General features: G+C 27.8%; 2 protein-coding genes across 2 annotated transcripts; both read right to left on the bottom strand.

Moving 5' to 3' along the window:
* Positions 1-6,258: 6,258 nt before the first annotated feature.
* OCT59_008666 (uncharacterized protein) lies at positions 6,259-7,042 on the bottom strand (the record flags this gene model as incomplete). Its single annotated transcript, XM_066142669.1, has 4 exons — positions 6,259-6,311; positions 6,382-6,604; positions 6,670-6,761; positions 7,024-7,042. The coding sequence occupies 4 exons, from the start codon at positions 7,040-7,042 to the stop codon at positions 6,259-6,261; spliced, it is 387 nt and encodes a 128-aa protein (XP_065999529.1).
* Positions 7,043-8,098: 1,056 nt separating this feature from the next.
* On the bottom strand, positions 8,099-8,539 carry OCT59_008667 (uncharacterized protein; the record flags this gene model as incomplete). Its single annotated transcript, XM_025333709.2, has 1 exon — positions 8,099-8,539. The coding sequence occupies one exon, from the start codon at positions 8,537-8,539 to the stop codon at positions 8,099-8,101; it is 441 nt and encodes a 146-aa protein (XP_025169969.2).
* Positions 8,540-15,268: the final 6,729 nt, after the last annotated feature.

A 15,268-nucleotide genomic window follows, 5' to 3' on the forward strand; every position in this document is an offset into this window, starting at 1 on the left:
CATTGCGTCATCTAAATTTTATTTGTCCGCTAGTAAACCGGTCTGGATTATCATCATCCCAGGGTGAAAAAATTAGTAAACCATCACATTATAGTGACATTAAAGATTCCTGGTTCTTGTAGATCATTTATTAATATAAATTCTCATGCGATTCTAATTTTATTTCCGTTCTTTGTTTCTTTTTTAAATCTTTCTCTCTCTTCACAAAAATAATATTATCTGTTATTTGAAATTGCTAGTTTTCGTTTCATTTATTCATTAATTCATTAATGTAAAATTCAATTAATTATACGTTCCCTAAATCTATCACATGCATTTTTTTATATCGCGGTAATTATTTAATGAGATAGCAAGATATATTTTATTGGGTTACGGTACATTTCGCCGAAGCTATTTCGCCGAAAATGATAGAAATGATAGCGATTATCACTTTATAAAAATATCAATCGCGCAATGAAAATAAAAAATTTCTTTCTGATTTACACTCGAATATACAAATGACAAATGTATAAAATAAAACTTAGATGTTGAATAATACCTTCGATTCTTGATTGAGTACTTTAATATTTTCATTTTTTAGTTTCTATTTTACATTCTTTTGCCACGTCACCTATTTTTGCGATAAAAATAAAAGTTAAATAAATGTTTAAACAAAAAATTCTTTTTATTCTTAAGTGTCTTTTCTTCTATGATATTATCACTTTAGCATTCAAGTAACTGATATTAAACGTTAAGCAATAAATAAATAACTTTATTTTCTTAAAAACATTTATTCAGTAAAAATGATTAATATATTTATTATAAACAACAAGACAAATTTAATAAAAATTAGCTAATTCAAAATTTTTCTAGAAAAGATTTCTTCATATATTTATTATAAAACAATAAAATAAACAAACGTAATAAATAATGCTTCGGCAAATGTCCATCCAGAAATAAACCATTCGGCGAAATGGCTTCGGCGAAATGGAATTCGGTGAAATGGGTTTCGGAGAAACATCCCTCTGGCGAAATGTCCCTTTGGCGCGGCGAAACAGTACAAGAGGATATACCACAAATAAGCGAACTCGTAATAGTGCTCAAAATAAACAAGTAACACAAACAACAGTGAATGATTTACTTGGTATTTATTAGGATTTCAAATTTTTCCAATTATAAATTTTAACATTTAAAATACATGATTTTTCAAGATAAAATTCCAAAAAAAACAAAGTCTCTAAAAAGAATATTCAAAAAAACAAAACTGCACAAGAGGATATAGTAGATTATTTAGCTGGTACTTATATAAATTGATTAGAAAATCTTTTTCAATTTATTATATTCATTATATTTTTTCTTTTTCAAAGCTAGAACGTCAATTTCATCTCAGCAAGATATTAATAGTGGGAGAAATAATACTATTTATAATTTGCTAATGAAACAGATTCAGGTACCTTTATAATTCTAATTTATTATTGTATTGTATTTGTTTTCTCATAATGAATAAAAAGAAATCAAATAATAAACCAATTACTTTTAATGTTATTGAATTGAATTTTTTATTAAATTTGATAACATATTATTCTTTTTTTTGCAATTTCAATTCTAATTCGTTCATTCTTAAATTCCATTCTTGACCTTTCTCTTTCATATGCCCACCTTTCCTTTTCAACTTCTATTCATTCCTTTTCTATTTCCATTTTTTTTTCCAAAATCCTTTCTCTTGTTTACTCATTTCAGCTATTGCTACAGCCATAACTTCAACATTATTTTTGGGTTTTTGTTTTTTACAATTTTCCTTTTTAATTTCAATTTCTTCTTCAATACCAGTACCTGTTTCTTATGGCAAGCCACTCTGGTCAAAAGTGTGCCGCATTTTGCGGCAGGTGCGCCTGTTTTTAGGCGCCTGATGCGTTAAGTGCGGCAGGTACACCTATTTTTAGGCGCCTGAGTGCGGCAGGTGCACATAGTTTTTAGGCGCCTGATGCGCAGGATGCGCCTGGTTTTAGGCGCCTGAGGCGCCTAAGTGCGGCAGTTGCTCCTGATTGCAGCAGGTGCGCCTGTTTTTAGGCGCCTAATTGCGGCAGGTGCAGCAGATTGCGGCAGGTGCGCCTGTTTTTTGTTCCTTTTCGATCATAGGCTTTTTTTGGAAATAAGCATCTTTTGAGCTTTTAGCATAGATCTACGTACATTGCCAGATTAATTTAATAATTTGATAAAAATAGTAAGTTAAGCTTTTTTTTGGTTCAAACTCGTTCCAATGGATTGGATGTTGTTCTATCCTTGGAATTATCACCAGACTTGTGGTTTGTGTGATGATCTCTTTTTATCCTGCTATAGTTATTATAATACTATTTTTAAATGTTTAGTTTATTTCAAAAAATTCAAAATTTATTACAAATCTTATCTACTGTTTAAATTTTCATGATTTATATATGAGCATAAAGAAGTAGTCTTTCCTAGTTAATATTACCTTCAGTTAATCTCAGTTTATTAAACAAAAATAGAAATAATTGCATAAAATTTTTATAAATCACTAATTATTTTGTGTAGCATATATACTACTGTACAATTATATAATCCATGGTTTTGTATAAATGTAGCAAATTAATAGAAATTACTCAGCTTGCTCAAATATAGCATTGGTATTGAAAATTTTAGTTAACCAAAGTCATGTACTATAAATATTTATACTAGCCCTGCTTATCCGATTCTAGTGTAATTAATTTTAGCAAATTAAAATTGAGTATAAAATCATATTCAATTTTTTCTTTTTATTTTCAACCGATCATGTTAAAGCTGTATTGCATTTTAAAATTTCGGAATACACAGATCATCAATTTTCTTCAGTTGTTGTTCCAATTTTTAAAAATTTTGAAAAAAATCAAATGGAAGTAAACAGGGCTACTGTCTAGAATTGCATATAGTATTCCCTTTTCACAAAGCAGTAACCCTACCTATGATAAAAATAGTTTACTAACTTTAGCATTGCCTCAAAATTAATCTCTATTTTATTTTTATTTCATTTTAATAATTATGTTATCAATATTAATCTCGTTTTTTCTTGTAAAATAAAATTTCTGTCTTTAAAAACCTTACTTAACAAAAAATTTATAATATATTAAAGGGTTTAAATTTTATATGCAGGTGCATTGCAACGCACCCTTTATAATATCTCATATATAAAAGTCAAAAATACCATTCAAACCATACTTTAGTCTTAAAGTAAAGTTGTAGGGCAAGCAAAAATACGCATAGTACGTGTCTTTTGAAAGCTTTATAATATGTACATAAAGTTTATGCGACGTTTATTCAAACATCAGAAAATTTAACGATGTCACGTGATAATAAATGATCGACATATTTACTATGAGAAAATTACCAAAAAGGGGGCGCGTTGCTACGCACGCGTAAAAATGTTTTTTCCTATATTAAATTACTATTAAATTATTATGTTTAACAAAAAATAATTTTTTTTTTACAAATACTTTTATTAAAAAATAATTTTTTTAGCATATTTTTAAATTTTATAACTTATAATATAGTAATAATATTAAAAAAAATAATTTATACCCTATAAAAAAATTGGATACGTTTTTTATAAAGTTTTTATACGATTTTTTTTCCTTAGAAATAACGTATCATAATAGGATACGGGAAAATGCACAATTCCGTATCACTAAAAATATGGTTTGGATACGGAATTTGCACGGGATTTATATGGAATTTACATGATTTGATCACTGATTTTATCACGGAATTTATACGATTTGGTCACTGAATTTACTATTTGTATTACAGTTTACTATAATTGTATTTACATAAATCTAATTTTACTTTATTAAATTAAATAAAAAATAAAAAATAACAAAGTACAAATACATTATGAAAATTCCCTCCTTATTAAAACCAACTATTGCAACCAAAATTATCTATAAGTTCAGGTTCATTTGGAGTCAAATAACCTAAAAGAACAAAAAAAAAGATTGGAAACAAAACCCCATATAGTATCTGCAATCGTCCAAGTCACCAAAGGTCAGCATTCCTACAAAAAAAGAAAGAGAACTCCAGAATGTCTGACCTACATAAAAGAAAAGAATTATGAGGCGTCTATTGAAAAAAGAAACCAAAACAACAAAATAAATCCAAAACTGACCTACAAAAAAAAGAAGACTCTGAAGCAACAAAACTGAAACAACCTACAAAAAGAAAAGAATCTGAACCCAACTTACAAAAAAACAAGAAAATTTGAACTGACCTAAAAAAAGAAAAAAAATCCTGAATCATCCTACAAAAAAAAAGGACTCCCAAACTGATCTACAAAAAAGAAAAAAGAAACTGAATATTCTCACAAAAAAAAATCTGCTGGCCTATGAAATTAAATATAAATAAAAAAGAAAGAATAAACCAAAAAAATATTTTTTTAAAAAGAGGGGTAACGAAGTTAGGAAAGTTAAAAAAAAATTTTTTTTTAAAGGGAGGACGTCAAAGTTAGAAAAATAAAAAATTTTTTATAAAGAGGAAATAGAAATAGAAAGAAGAATTTTTTTTAAAAAAAAAGAGTGGGAATAAAAGAAAAAATTTTTTTTTAAGGGAGTGACGAAAAAAAAATTTTTTCAAAGGAGTGACGAAAAAAAAATTTTTTTCAAAGGAGAGTGACGAAAAAAAAATTTTTTTAAAGTGAGGTACGAAAAAAAAAATTATTTTTAGAGAGTGACGAAGAAAGAAAAATTTAGAAAAAATAACAAAAATAAGACAAAGAGAAAGAGAAAGGAAAGGAAAGACAGAAAGGAAGATCGGAAGATCAAACTCATCAAAGTAAGGGTTTATATAAAAACAAAAAACGTATCATAACAAAACAATAAACAATCATGTGATCTCGTGTTATGATACGGATTTTTGTAAAATTATCTTCTAAAAATATTAAGTTTAAAAATTCCGTATACATTCCGCATGATTAATTTTTTCCGTATACATTTCTTATACATTAGTTTTTTTAAAAAATGTTCAAAAATGAATTGCTTATTAAATATACAGAATTTGTATACGGAATCTATAGAAACGTACAAAAAATGTATACAAAACGTATCCTTTCCGTATACATATTTCTTATAGGGATATAACTAATTAATAAAGATACTGTCTGTACCTTTGACTTTTTTTTTTTTAACTAAATGTTATAAAATAATATTAAACTGACACATTTTTACTTATATATTTTAAACTATTTTTATCACGGTGCAGGATTACTGCATATCCAATTTCATAAGACCTGGATATTTTACTAGAAATAAAAAAAATTCCTATCTTAGAACCCGGGTAATTTATAAACTCCTAATAATTTAATAATTATAAAATCTTGTATTAATATGATTAATAATAATAACAAACATGAAAGACCTTTTTGTGATTATTGTATTTAGTTGTTAGTTTTTTCAATTTTTTTGTTCATGTATTTATTTTACATCAAAAGATGGTATGTTGAGACTGAATTTCTAAAAAGTCAAAATCTTTTATTTAACTAGTATGTAATCAAAAGGTAATAGAATTCTTATTGTAAAATTGCATATGAAGTTTAAAAATAAATTTTACTTGTTTCACTATACAAATATATTTAAAAAGAAAACTAAAAATACCAATTATAAAAGAAAGACAATGAAATTATTCAAGATTATAAGCAAAAAAAAATTTAAAAAAATAAAAATAAAACAAAAATAAATGATACAATGGATAATCCATTAAGATAAAAATTTTTTTATATGTTTATATTCATAATTATTTTGAACATTTAATTTAATAAAATTTAGTTGGTTGAAAAAAAAGTGATAATTTCAAGGATAAAACAACATCCGATCCATTGGAACAAGTTTGAACCAAAAAAAGCTTAACTTTACTATTTTTATCAGATTATTAAATTAATTTGGCAATGTACGTAGATCTATGCTAAAAGCTCAGAAGATGCTTATTTCCAAAAAAAACCTATGAACAAAAAACAGGCGCACCTGCCGCAATCTGCTGCACCTGCCGCAATTAGGCGCCTAAAAACAGGCGCATCTGCTGCAATCAGGAGCAACTGCCGCACTTAGGCGCCTCAGGCGCCTAAAACCAGGCGCATCCTGCGCATCAGGCGCCTAAAAACTATGTGCACCTGCCGCACTCAGGCGCCTAAAAACAGGTGCACCTGCCGCAAAATGCAGCACACTTTTGACCAGTGCGGCTTGCCATAGTTTCTTTGTTTGCCAAAAACTGAAGGACTTATATTTTCACGTATTCCAAAGATCATATCCATTTTAAAGTAGATTCATACTTCTTTGTTAACCTAGCAAGTTTACCTTAAATATAAATAATTAAAAATGTTAATAATTTAATATGAATAAATAAAAGAAGTAAAAAAACATTTACTTTTAATTGCATTTGACTCTTTATTAGGTAGAACACTCTTTGCCATATCATTATTAAACTTTGACTTGTTTCCTTTAGACCAAGCTGAGTAATTTTCTTGGATATAGTCAAGTAAAACCTTGATTTCATCATGTTTCCATTTACTCCCAGATCTTTCATTAGAAGGATCTTGATTTTGATCATAATCTTCTTCTTCTTCCACCTCACCCTCATCCTTTTTATCCTAAAATAATTAATAAACTTTTTAATATCTCTCTTGTAATTAAAAATTCTAAAATATATACTTACCTGTTCTATTTCAAGTGGACTTAAATTCAAGTTTTGTTGTTGAAAAGAAGTATTAGTTAAACTATATAATTGAGAATCATATTGCTGTTGTGCTGTTGAGAAAGAGTGTGTTGTTGCTGGAAAAAATTATATTGCAACTGGGGAAGGGGAAGAACATGTTGAGAAAGAACTTGTTGCTGCTGAGGGATAGGAAGAGCCTGCTGTTGCTGCTGTTCCGTAAGAACCGGCTTGGGCAAAATTAAGCGTGAAGTTGTACTAGTTAAACGCGTAAGTACTTTTTTCTTTGAAGGTCTATGAGCGCCAGCAAAGTCAGTATTAGAAGTATAGCGCGTTTAGTAGAAGTTTTCCCTTTACTTTGTACTTGCAGATTCATAGTTTCTTGTAAAGCGCGTTTTTTATTTGTTAATAAAAACGATAAAAAAATTCTACTCAGGAAAATCGGGTCACTGATCGAGTTACACAATCCTGTTAGCCAATAATTATCAACTTGAAACCCGATCAAAAATCTGAACGATCAAAATTGAACTGGCCTATTGTTTGAAGTTCTATAATTCGTAATTCTCTGTTCACTCACGTGATTGCCAGTAGGGATTCTACCAAAATCGAAAATTCGTAAAAATCGAAACTATAGTGCCGGCCCGAATTACGAAATAAAATCACGTGACATTGGCTCTTTGCGTTATGCGAAATTTTGCACTAAAGTTTTAATTCTGGCCGAAATTATAAGTTTATTCGTGCAATAAACGTTTTATTTTAAATGCAAAATCATAAAATTTATTGGAAATTTTCCTGCCACAAATTTAATGATGCACAATCGATTAGAAACGATTAATCGAAATCAAAAATCGAATTTTAAAATCGAAATTAGTCGATTCTAAAATCGATTCTAATTATGGACCAAATTGTCAGTAACCAAAATTAGTATCTTTTTTCGCTTCGGGCTCATAACGGGTTCCGTTACCTAGTTTATAATTCCTGCAGTAGAGTTTAAGTTATATTAAAATTAGAACCGGTTTTCTTTTTTTTCCACATCAGTTATACAAGAAAATTAAAATTTTTTCGTAAAAAAAAAATTATTTATAAACATTATATAACACACCCAGAATGAAACTTTGTAAGTAATATAATTGATTTATTTATTATATCTTGTTAAAAAATATGAATGATTAACATAAATAAAATATATTAAAAGATGTGAATACAATAATATAAATTTATAATCTAAAACATAAACGAAGCTAGTAAGCTGTAATATAAATTTATTTAAGAATAGGAAATTTTCGTTGGCCCATTTATACATGACAAAGTTTTACCATCCGAATCGAATACTACATAAAATAAAAAAGAAATATTAGTATTATGTAAAATGGTAAAGAGCAAAACCAAACATTATAAAATGAGAATGCGATTTATTAAATCATGTTATTATTTACGTACCAGAAATATTAAAATAATATTCAACTACAAGATTTTTAGGTTCATCAGGATGTTTTTCAACAAGCCAAGATGCGGTAAAAGAGTAATCTCCTTTTTTTACTGGGCATTCGGATCCACTTTGTTTAACATAAACCTCGCAAAAATCTTGTTTATGTTGAAATGCTTCTTTGGTTGGTTCGTCCTTAAAATATGCCGTATATACAATCGTTGTACCCTGTTTAATAATTTCAGTTGCTGTACCAGCCAAATGAGAAGTAACATTTTGGCCTGTGACAACTGGATTCGGGGTATAACTTAGTAAAGTAATTGAATTTGCAAAGCTGCCTTTGCACTGAGTAAATCCATTGAGTTGATCCTGACGTTTCAATGGAGTTGGATTTGATGTTGCGAACGACACGAAAATCAAAATAATAAAAATACTGGTACGATTCATGAGTTATTATTAAAATTTAATTATTTTGTAATTTAAAATCCGAAAAAATATATATATGTATTATATATTATTTTTTGGAGGGAGCAGGAAGACTGAAGCGATACCGTTTTATATGCGAATCTAAATCTTGAAATCAAATGACAAACCATCTAAAAAAAAAAAAATTTTCTCAGATTCTTTTTTGAAATGTCTTTTTTTTTAGAATTTAGCCAAATGATCATTCATTCATGGGCTGTGGATACTTCTTTTAGTTAAACAATGACTCATTACATGATTTCATATGCCTAAATGCATCATTATGAATGAGTTCATTTATTTATTTTTATTTTCATTTTTATTGGACGTTAGAAAATAATTGCTTCTATGGAAAAAAACAATATCATTCTTGTTTTTTCATCCAAATTAAAAATTCAAATTTTTAGAATGATGTCGTAACCCTTCTATAATAACCATTGAAAAAAAGGAACGTTTCTGAATTAGTAAAAACTTTAAGTGGTATTTTTTTTTATTATTATTTGTGGCGTTAAAATAAGGATCTTTTAATGAAATTTACGCATAATCGAATATAATTTAAATGAAAATATCATTATATGTTATTTTTTAAATCTATCCGTTTTCCGCATAATCTGCATGGTAATCCGCATAATCCAAAATTAGAATTCGTTGCGGTGCAGATTTTTCCTGCTTTTAAATTATTTTTGGCCGATCGAAATTTTTATTTTTAATTAATACTGATGAAGGAGGAACTTTGTTATCCCAGAACGGAGGAAATTATAATTAATCACTTTGTTGCACGATAGAGTCATAATGTAAATAAGTATAATCAAATTACGAGAGACTTTTTTTCGCTTACACCTTACTATTTTTATAATTGGCTGTTATTCGTGTCCCCATGTGATTGAATGATCTACAATCACGTTAACTGCGGTTTATTAATTTCAAGAGTTCAAGAGTTAAATGACAAACTAGATCATTCTAGATTTGAGTTGTTGGATCAAAGCGTGAGAAAATGTACTAATTCCTACAATTGCCAATTAAAACGAAATTAAAAATATTTAATTTATTTTCATAACAACTAATATATATATTTCATTTTCTAGTAAAAATAAAATTATGCTTAATATAAATACTTTTAAAAAATAAATTTTAGATTTGTGGATATTTCAAAATTCTGTTATTTTAATTTCCGTTTTCGTAAGTTTAACGTGATTGTAGATCGTCCAATCAAATGGTTTACTACAGAGGAATAACAAAGGTGGGAAGGAGGGTACGCTAAATTTATCAATACTCTGAAAGTAATTTAATAGTATCATCGCTTTGCAAAATAAGATTCCGATTATATTAGTGTATGGCGTAATTACAAAAGCTTATTTATTAAAATTTTTTTGCGTATACGTTATAGAGGATAAAGATGATGTAACATAACATAATAACAATGTAATATGTATTATTTTAAAAGAATTATGTTAATTTTATAGTACCTTATAATAATGATAATCACTGTAAAATTAACGAAATAAACTAAATATCAAAAAAAAAAATTGCTACGAAAAAAAACAACGATTATTTTTAATTTGTAAATATCTTCAAAAAAAAGAAAGAAAATTTTAAATTTAAGATATAAATTCGAACTCCACCACATTTCTTCCATATACTTCACTCATGAACACCTCTCGTTCGATAGCGGAAACCATATTTTGTTTATTCTTACAATTACGTTTCGGTTTATTGGATTCTGGTGGCTTAAATTGCTTAAATTGCCTAAATTCGGCTCTTTTTGCCGTAATAACGTTGCTATTACGTGCATAACGAGAAAAAAATTGTTTAAAATCTTTACCAGCGATTTACCAAGTCTCGCTTGCAAACCGCGAGATGTCTACAATCATTTTTCCTTGAAACACATCTTGCAACAGCCCTCGGTAAATTAAGAAACCGTTGCAACGATAACATTGCGTAGATAAGTCAGCAGGGGAGGGTATTTCAATGCAACGTTGCGCGACGATTAAATAATGGTTACGTGTATATAGTGTATATAAGTCCCACACGACTTTTGTAAAAGTCATGCGCTCCGCTTCGGACAATAAATCTATTGTTCCACCATTATTTTATTTAACCAATTTATATGTTGCATCGTGCAACTTTTTTCTTAACACACTGTAAATATTATAAAAGAATATAATCATAATAAATAGCACAGTTGTTTTAGAAATAAATTTATAATTTAGGTGAAAAATTTTTGTGTCCGAAATTATTAAATTTTCTTGAAAATTCTTTGTAATAACGTGAATTTTTCCACATTTTATTAATTCATTAAAACTTGTAGTCTTTGTACAACATTAATGAATCTTTAACGCTAATAAATTATTTATAGTTATGTGTGACATCCGATTTTATATTGAAGTATAATAATTGTATGACATTCAATTTCAAATTAATTGAGAAGCAGAATTTTTATCAGAATCGCTATTACTGTATCAGAGATTGATGTATAGTATTATTAGAAACTAGTTTTCCCAAACGCGATTAAACTTTAAATTTAGAAGTTTCTGTTTGGGAAAGTCTAAATGTATTTACGGCAAACCTTCGATAAAAATCGCCATTTGATAAAAAAATTATCCGGAAATATCCGGTTGGATCTTGTGATATTCGCTTTTTATTTCGAGTTTCGCTCGATGTTGTCTATAAGACTATAATATAAATCTTATAGTTTTGTCTTGCAAATGTAATATATTATAGGACAATACGTATCGGGCTTATACCGGGAAAACTTTTAAATGAAAAGTATCATTATTTTTATTAGACTTGAGGTTTAAGAATAGGTGATTCAACTGATTCATTACCTCTAAAAACTTACAGTATTAAAGTATTGAAATTGAAATATTATTTATATGTTTAATTAAAATCGAAGCCCTTGGATTTGGTGCTAAAAATAGAATTAAAAGAAGTAAAAAATAAATAATAAAAAAAATAAATAATGCTGGAAACTTGTTTATGGTTCTCCCTCTTACCTGACCTAATACTAACCTAATACTAACCTAATACTAACTTAATCTTAACCCTAATTTTATTCTAATTCTAAATTCCCTTGTCAGTGAGATGATTGTCGGCGAAACATTAGTGACCCTGTCGGTGAAACGTCTGTCGGTAAGATAGTTGTCGGTGAAATGATTGTCGGTGAAATGAATGTTAGAGTTTCATGGGAATAAAAGTTCGCCTTAAATATTGTTAAACACTAAGATAATAAATATATCGACTCTACCGTGTACAAGCCCCTATAAAAAATTTTCTGGGTAAATTCCGATAAATGATCATTTTTCTAGTTTTCATTCCAAAAAAACTCCGATATGTGATCAATTTTCTAAAAAATTTTTATAGGGAAGTTAAAAGTAAAAATTAATATGTAATTTAACATTACCAAAATTTCGTCCGTCGAACGGTAATACGGGATAATTATGTAATTATGTGCGCACAAAATATTTTACATTTGTACCAACTTAATTGAAAAAAAAAGTTACAGTATATGGATTGTATTTTGAAAATGAAGATGATAATTATTTACATTAGATATATAATATATAAGTTGTTGTTTTAAAAGCTCCCATGTCTAAAACTTTAAGAAATATATATTGCGCGCCGATGTTCAGTCATGCAGATTTTCATAAAGCAATGTTTTTATCAAGTGGAGTAAAAAAAAAATGGTGTAAACGAAAATTTTTATAGGAAAAGTTTGAGAAAAGTTTAAATAAAACTTATAAAGTGCATAAAAATGAAATTTATAGAAAGTTAAATGCAAAGCTTATTTATGGTGTTATAATTAAAAAGCGTCGAATGTATGGGCTATATCGGATTATGATCGCTCTTCAATGATTGGTGAAAATAACCACTACGTGACCCATTTCACCCAATCATTCGGTCCAGTGACCAAGTTAATTTTCCCTGGCATGTACTGTAAAATTAGAAAATTAAAGAACCAGGATATAAACCAAATTTTGTCTGTGAAACCTAAACATAACCAGACAATAAATCCAGGAATTCGTGAAATGGGTGGTTCCAAAATTCCAGAAATTTACTAAAGAAATGTGTAAAGGTGTTGAATTTTATGTAAAAAATGGATTACGATATAACTACTCCCCCGTTAATAGCTTCGTGAAAAGTTTTATTTCATAAAAAATTTTCTGTTGTGAGATTTAATAAAATAATGTGTTTTATTTTTAAAAACAAATATTTACAAATTACAAATAATATAGTAATTTGAGAGCGTGTTAACGGTGCCATCATCAACTTTTTTTAGCATCAACGTCAGTGGCGTTATATATTCACATTGCCATGTAACTTCGCAAATGGCTTTTGCTGTAGACTTGACATAAGCTTTCGACTAAACTCTTGATGTAAATACCTTAGACTTTGAACTTTTGACATGTAAATTATCGACATGCATTTGTGTGTTTTCGAGCTTTAATTTTTTTTACGTACAGTATTACCATAACGATAAGAAAACAGAAATGCCAGCTAACATAAGCACTCCATTAGAAACAAATATAAATATTAACAAAAAATTGAGTATATAGTAAATTAATACAATACGGTAATACAAATTAGTACGGACGCTCAAAAAAAAAAAATTTTCAACTTTTCCGTACTCAAACAGACCTTTAAAAATAATTTTTGATTTTCTATTCTAATAATTTTTACATTGTAACATCATGTGATCAAATTTGCGAGAACGAATAGTAAATATACTTATAGATTCCATAGACTTTTTTTTAATCTTGGTAAGTCCGGCTGCGCCTTTCTGGAGTCCCCGTTCTTTTTTCAAACCAAGGTGACATCGTCAGCTGGTGTTTTGGTTTACAGTTTTTTTTGAATTACTTCCGATTCAAGTATATACTGTAGTTTCTTTATAATTTGTTCTGTAACTTTGTTGGTGTAATTTTGTTCGTTTTGAGAAATAAAAATAAAAATAAAATCCATAGACTTATTTTCTTGATCGAAAAAATTATTTTTCAGATCGTTTATCCCTGGGCTTTTTTGTTTGAATGCTAATTATAAAAATAAATTAAAGCATTACTCACTTTCTTGTGGTGTCCTTACTTGTTCTTTGCGAAAAAGTTTAATTCTTTATCACTGCATTAATTGACACATAATATTTTCTCTTTTCTTTCTTGGAGTTACGCTAGATTGGAGGATTTGTTAATGTATATTTTTCACTCTTCATTAATTTCGGTTTTCTTCTCCCTTAATAATCCCAACACAATTACTTTAATAAGTGGTCAGAGTTGAGTTTTTCAGTTTGGATTTTTGCTTCGGCTTCTTCTACCATTTTTATAAAAATCTTCAAAAATAATTTTTCATGAAAGAAATAACTTGTCAATTCGACTAATCAAAGGATAAATGAACAATTGACAATTTAAGTTGGGCAGCTAATTTAATTACCTTGAGGATAATGTTTAATACGAAAATTTAAAGTTTTACGAAAGTATTTAAATTTTAAAGTTGTACGAAAATATTTTAAACTTTCGTACGTATTAGTATAATTTTTATTAGATTTTGTAAACGCAACGTACTATCAAAATATAAGGGGCGTACGGTCTGAACTTGCACCAACGTATAGTACTACTTTACTTATTAACTTTGTTATCTCAAAAATTGCAAAAATTTCGTACCGTATCGTACTTGAAACAGAGGGGACGATATGGATTTTGATCCGGTTAATTTAGTTAATTACGATAATGTTTTTTAAAATATATTAAAAGAGTAAGTAAAAGGGATATAAAATATAAATAGTACTGTTAAACAAAAGAGTAATAAGGTAATAAAAGGAAAACGGAATTATTTTTTTTAATACATTTTCGAACATGTTAAAAGAATATTCGTATCCAGTATGAATTTACGTCAACGAAGTAACACAATATGGCGTAACTTGAGATACAAACTCTTATGTGAATCTATTTTCTTTATTACCGATCATGTTGAGTTCAAAATTATATTCACGTTACACTTTAAAATCGGAGATATAAAATGGTGGGCGTCATAGGGAACGTATCAGCATTTTCCAAATTTTCCGATACCTAATTAGACAAAACTATTGACACAACAAATTCACAAATTAAAATACTCAAAATGACCACATTTTAAAAAGCAAATAAGTTAAACGTAACGGTCAATTACTTAAATATTATCATAATATTATATTTCATAAATTTATTTATTTGTTATTGGCGCAGCTAGATAAGAATTACACCTATAATTATTGCACATAAAAACAAAGCACTTAAAAACACTACACTTAAAACCATTGCACATAAAAACAAAACACATAAAAACATTGCACTTAAAAACATTGTACTTATAAACATTGCACTTGAAGATATTATGGGTTACTGATAAGAATTAAATTTATCATGAAAACATCATGAACATCATGAGTTAGTATCACGTTCAAGATGATATTTAGCTAATACTTTCGTTATATTATCTGTTATACATTAAAATTATCAATCTAGGATGAAGCAAGCCAAGCTTTGACACATTACTTGTATCTTTACACATGCTTGTATCTTTACACATGCTCGTATCATTTATGGTAAATAAATAAGCAGTTTCACTCCTTAAAAAAAATAAAATAATAATAATAATAAAAATAAAAATAAAAAATAAAATAATAATAATAATAAATAAAATCTTACATCAAAAATATCAAAAATCATGACCCCCTGTAAAGATTAAAAT

This window comes from Rhizophagus irregularis, chromosome 16, assembly GCF_026210795.1.
Source record: "Rhizophagus irregularis chromosome 16, complete sequence".
Lineage (NCBI taxonomy): Eukaryota > Fungi > Glomeromycota > Glomeromycetes > Glomerales > Glomeraceae > Rhizophagus > Rhizophagus irregularis.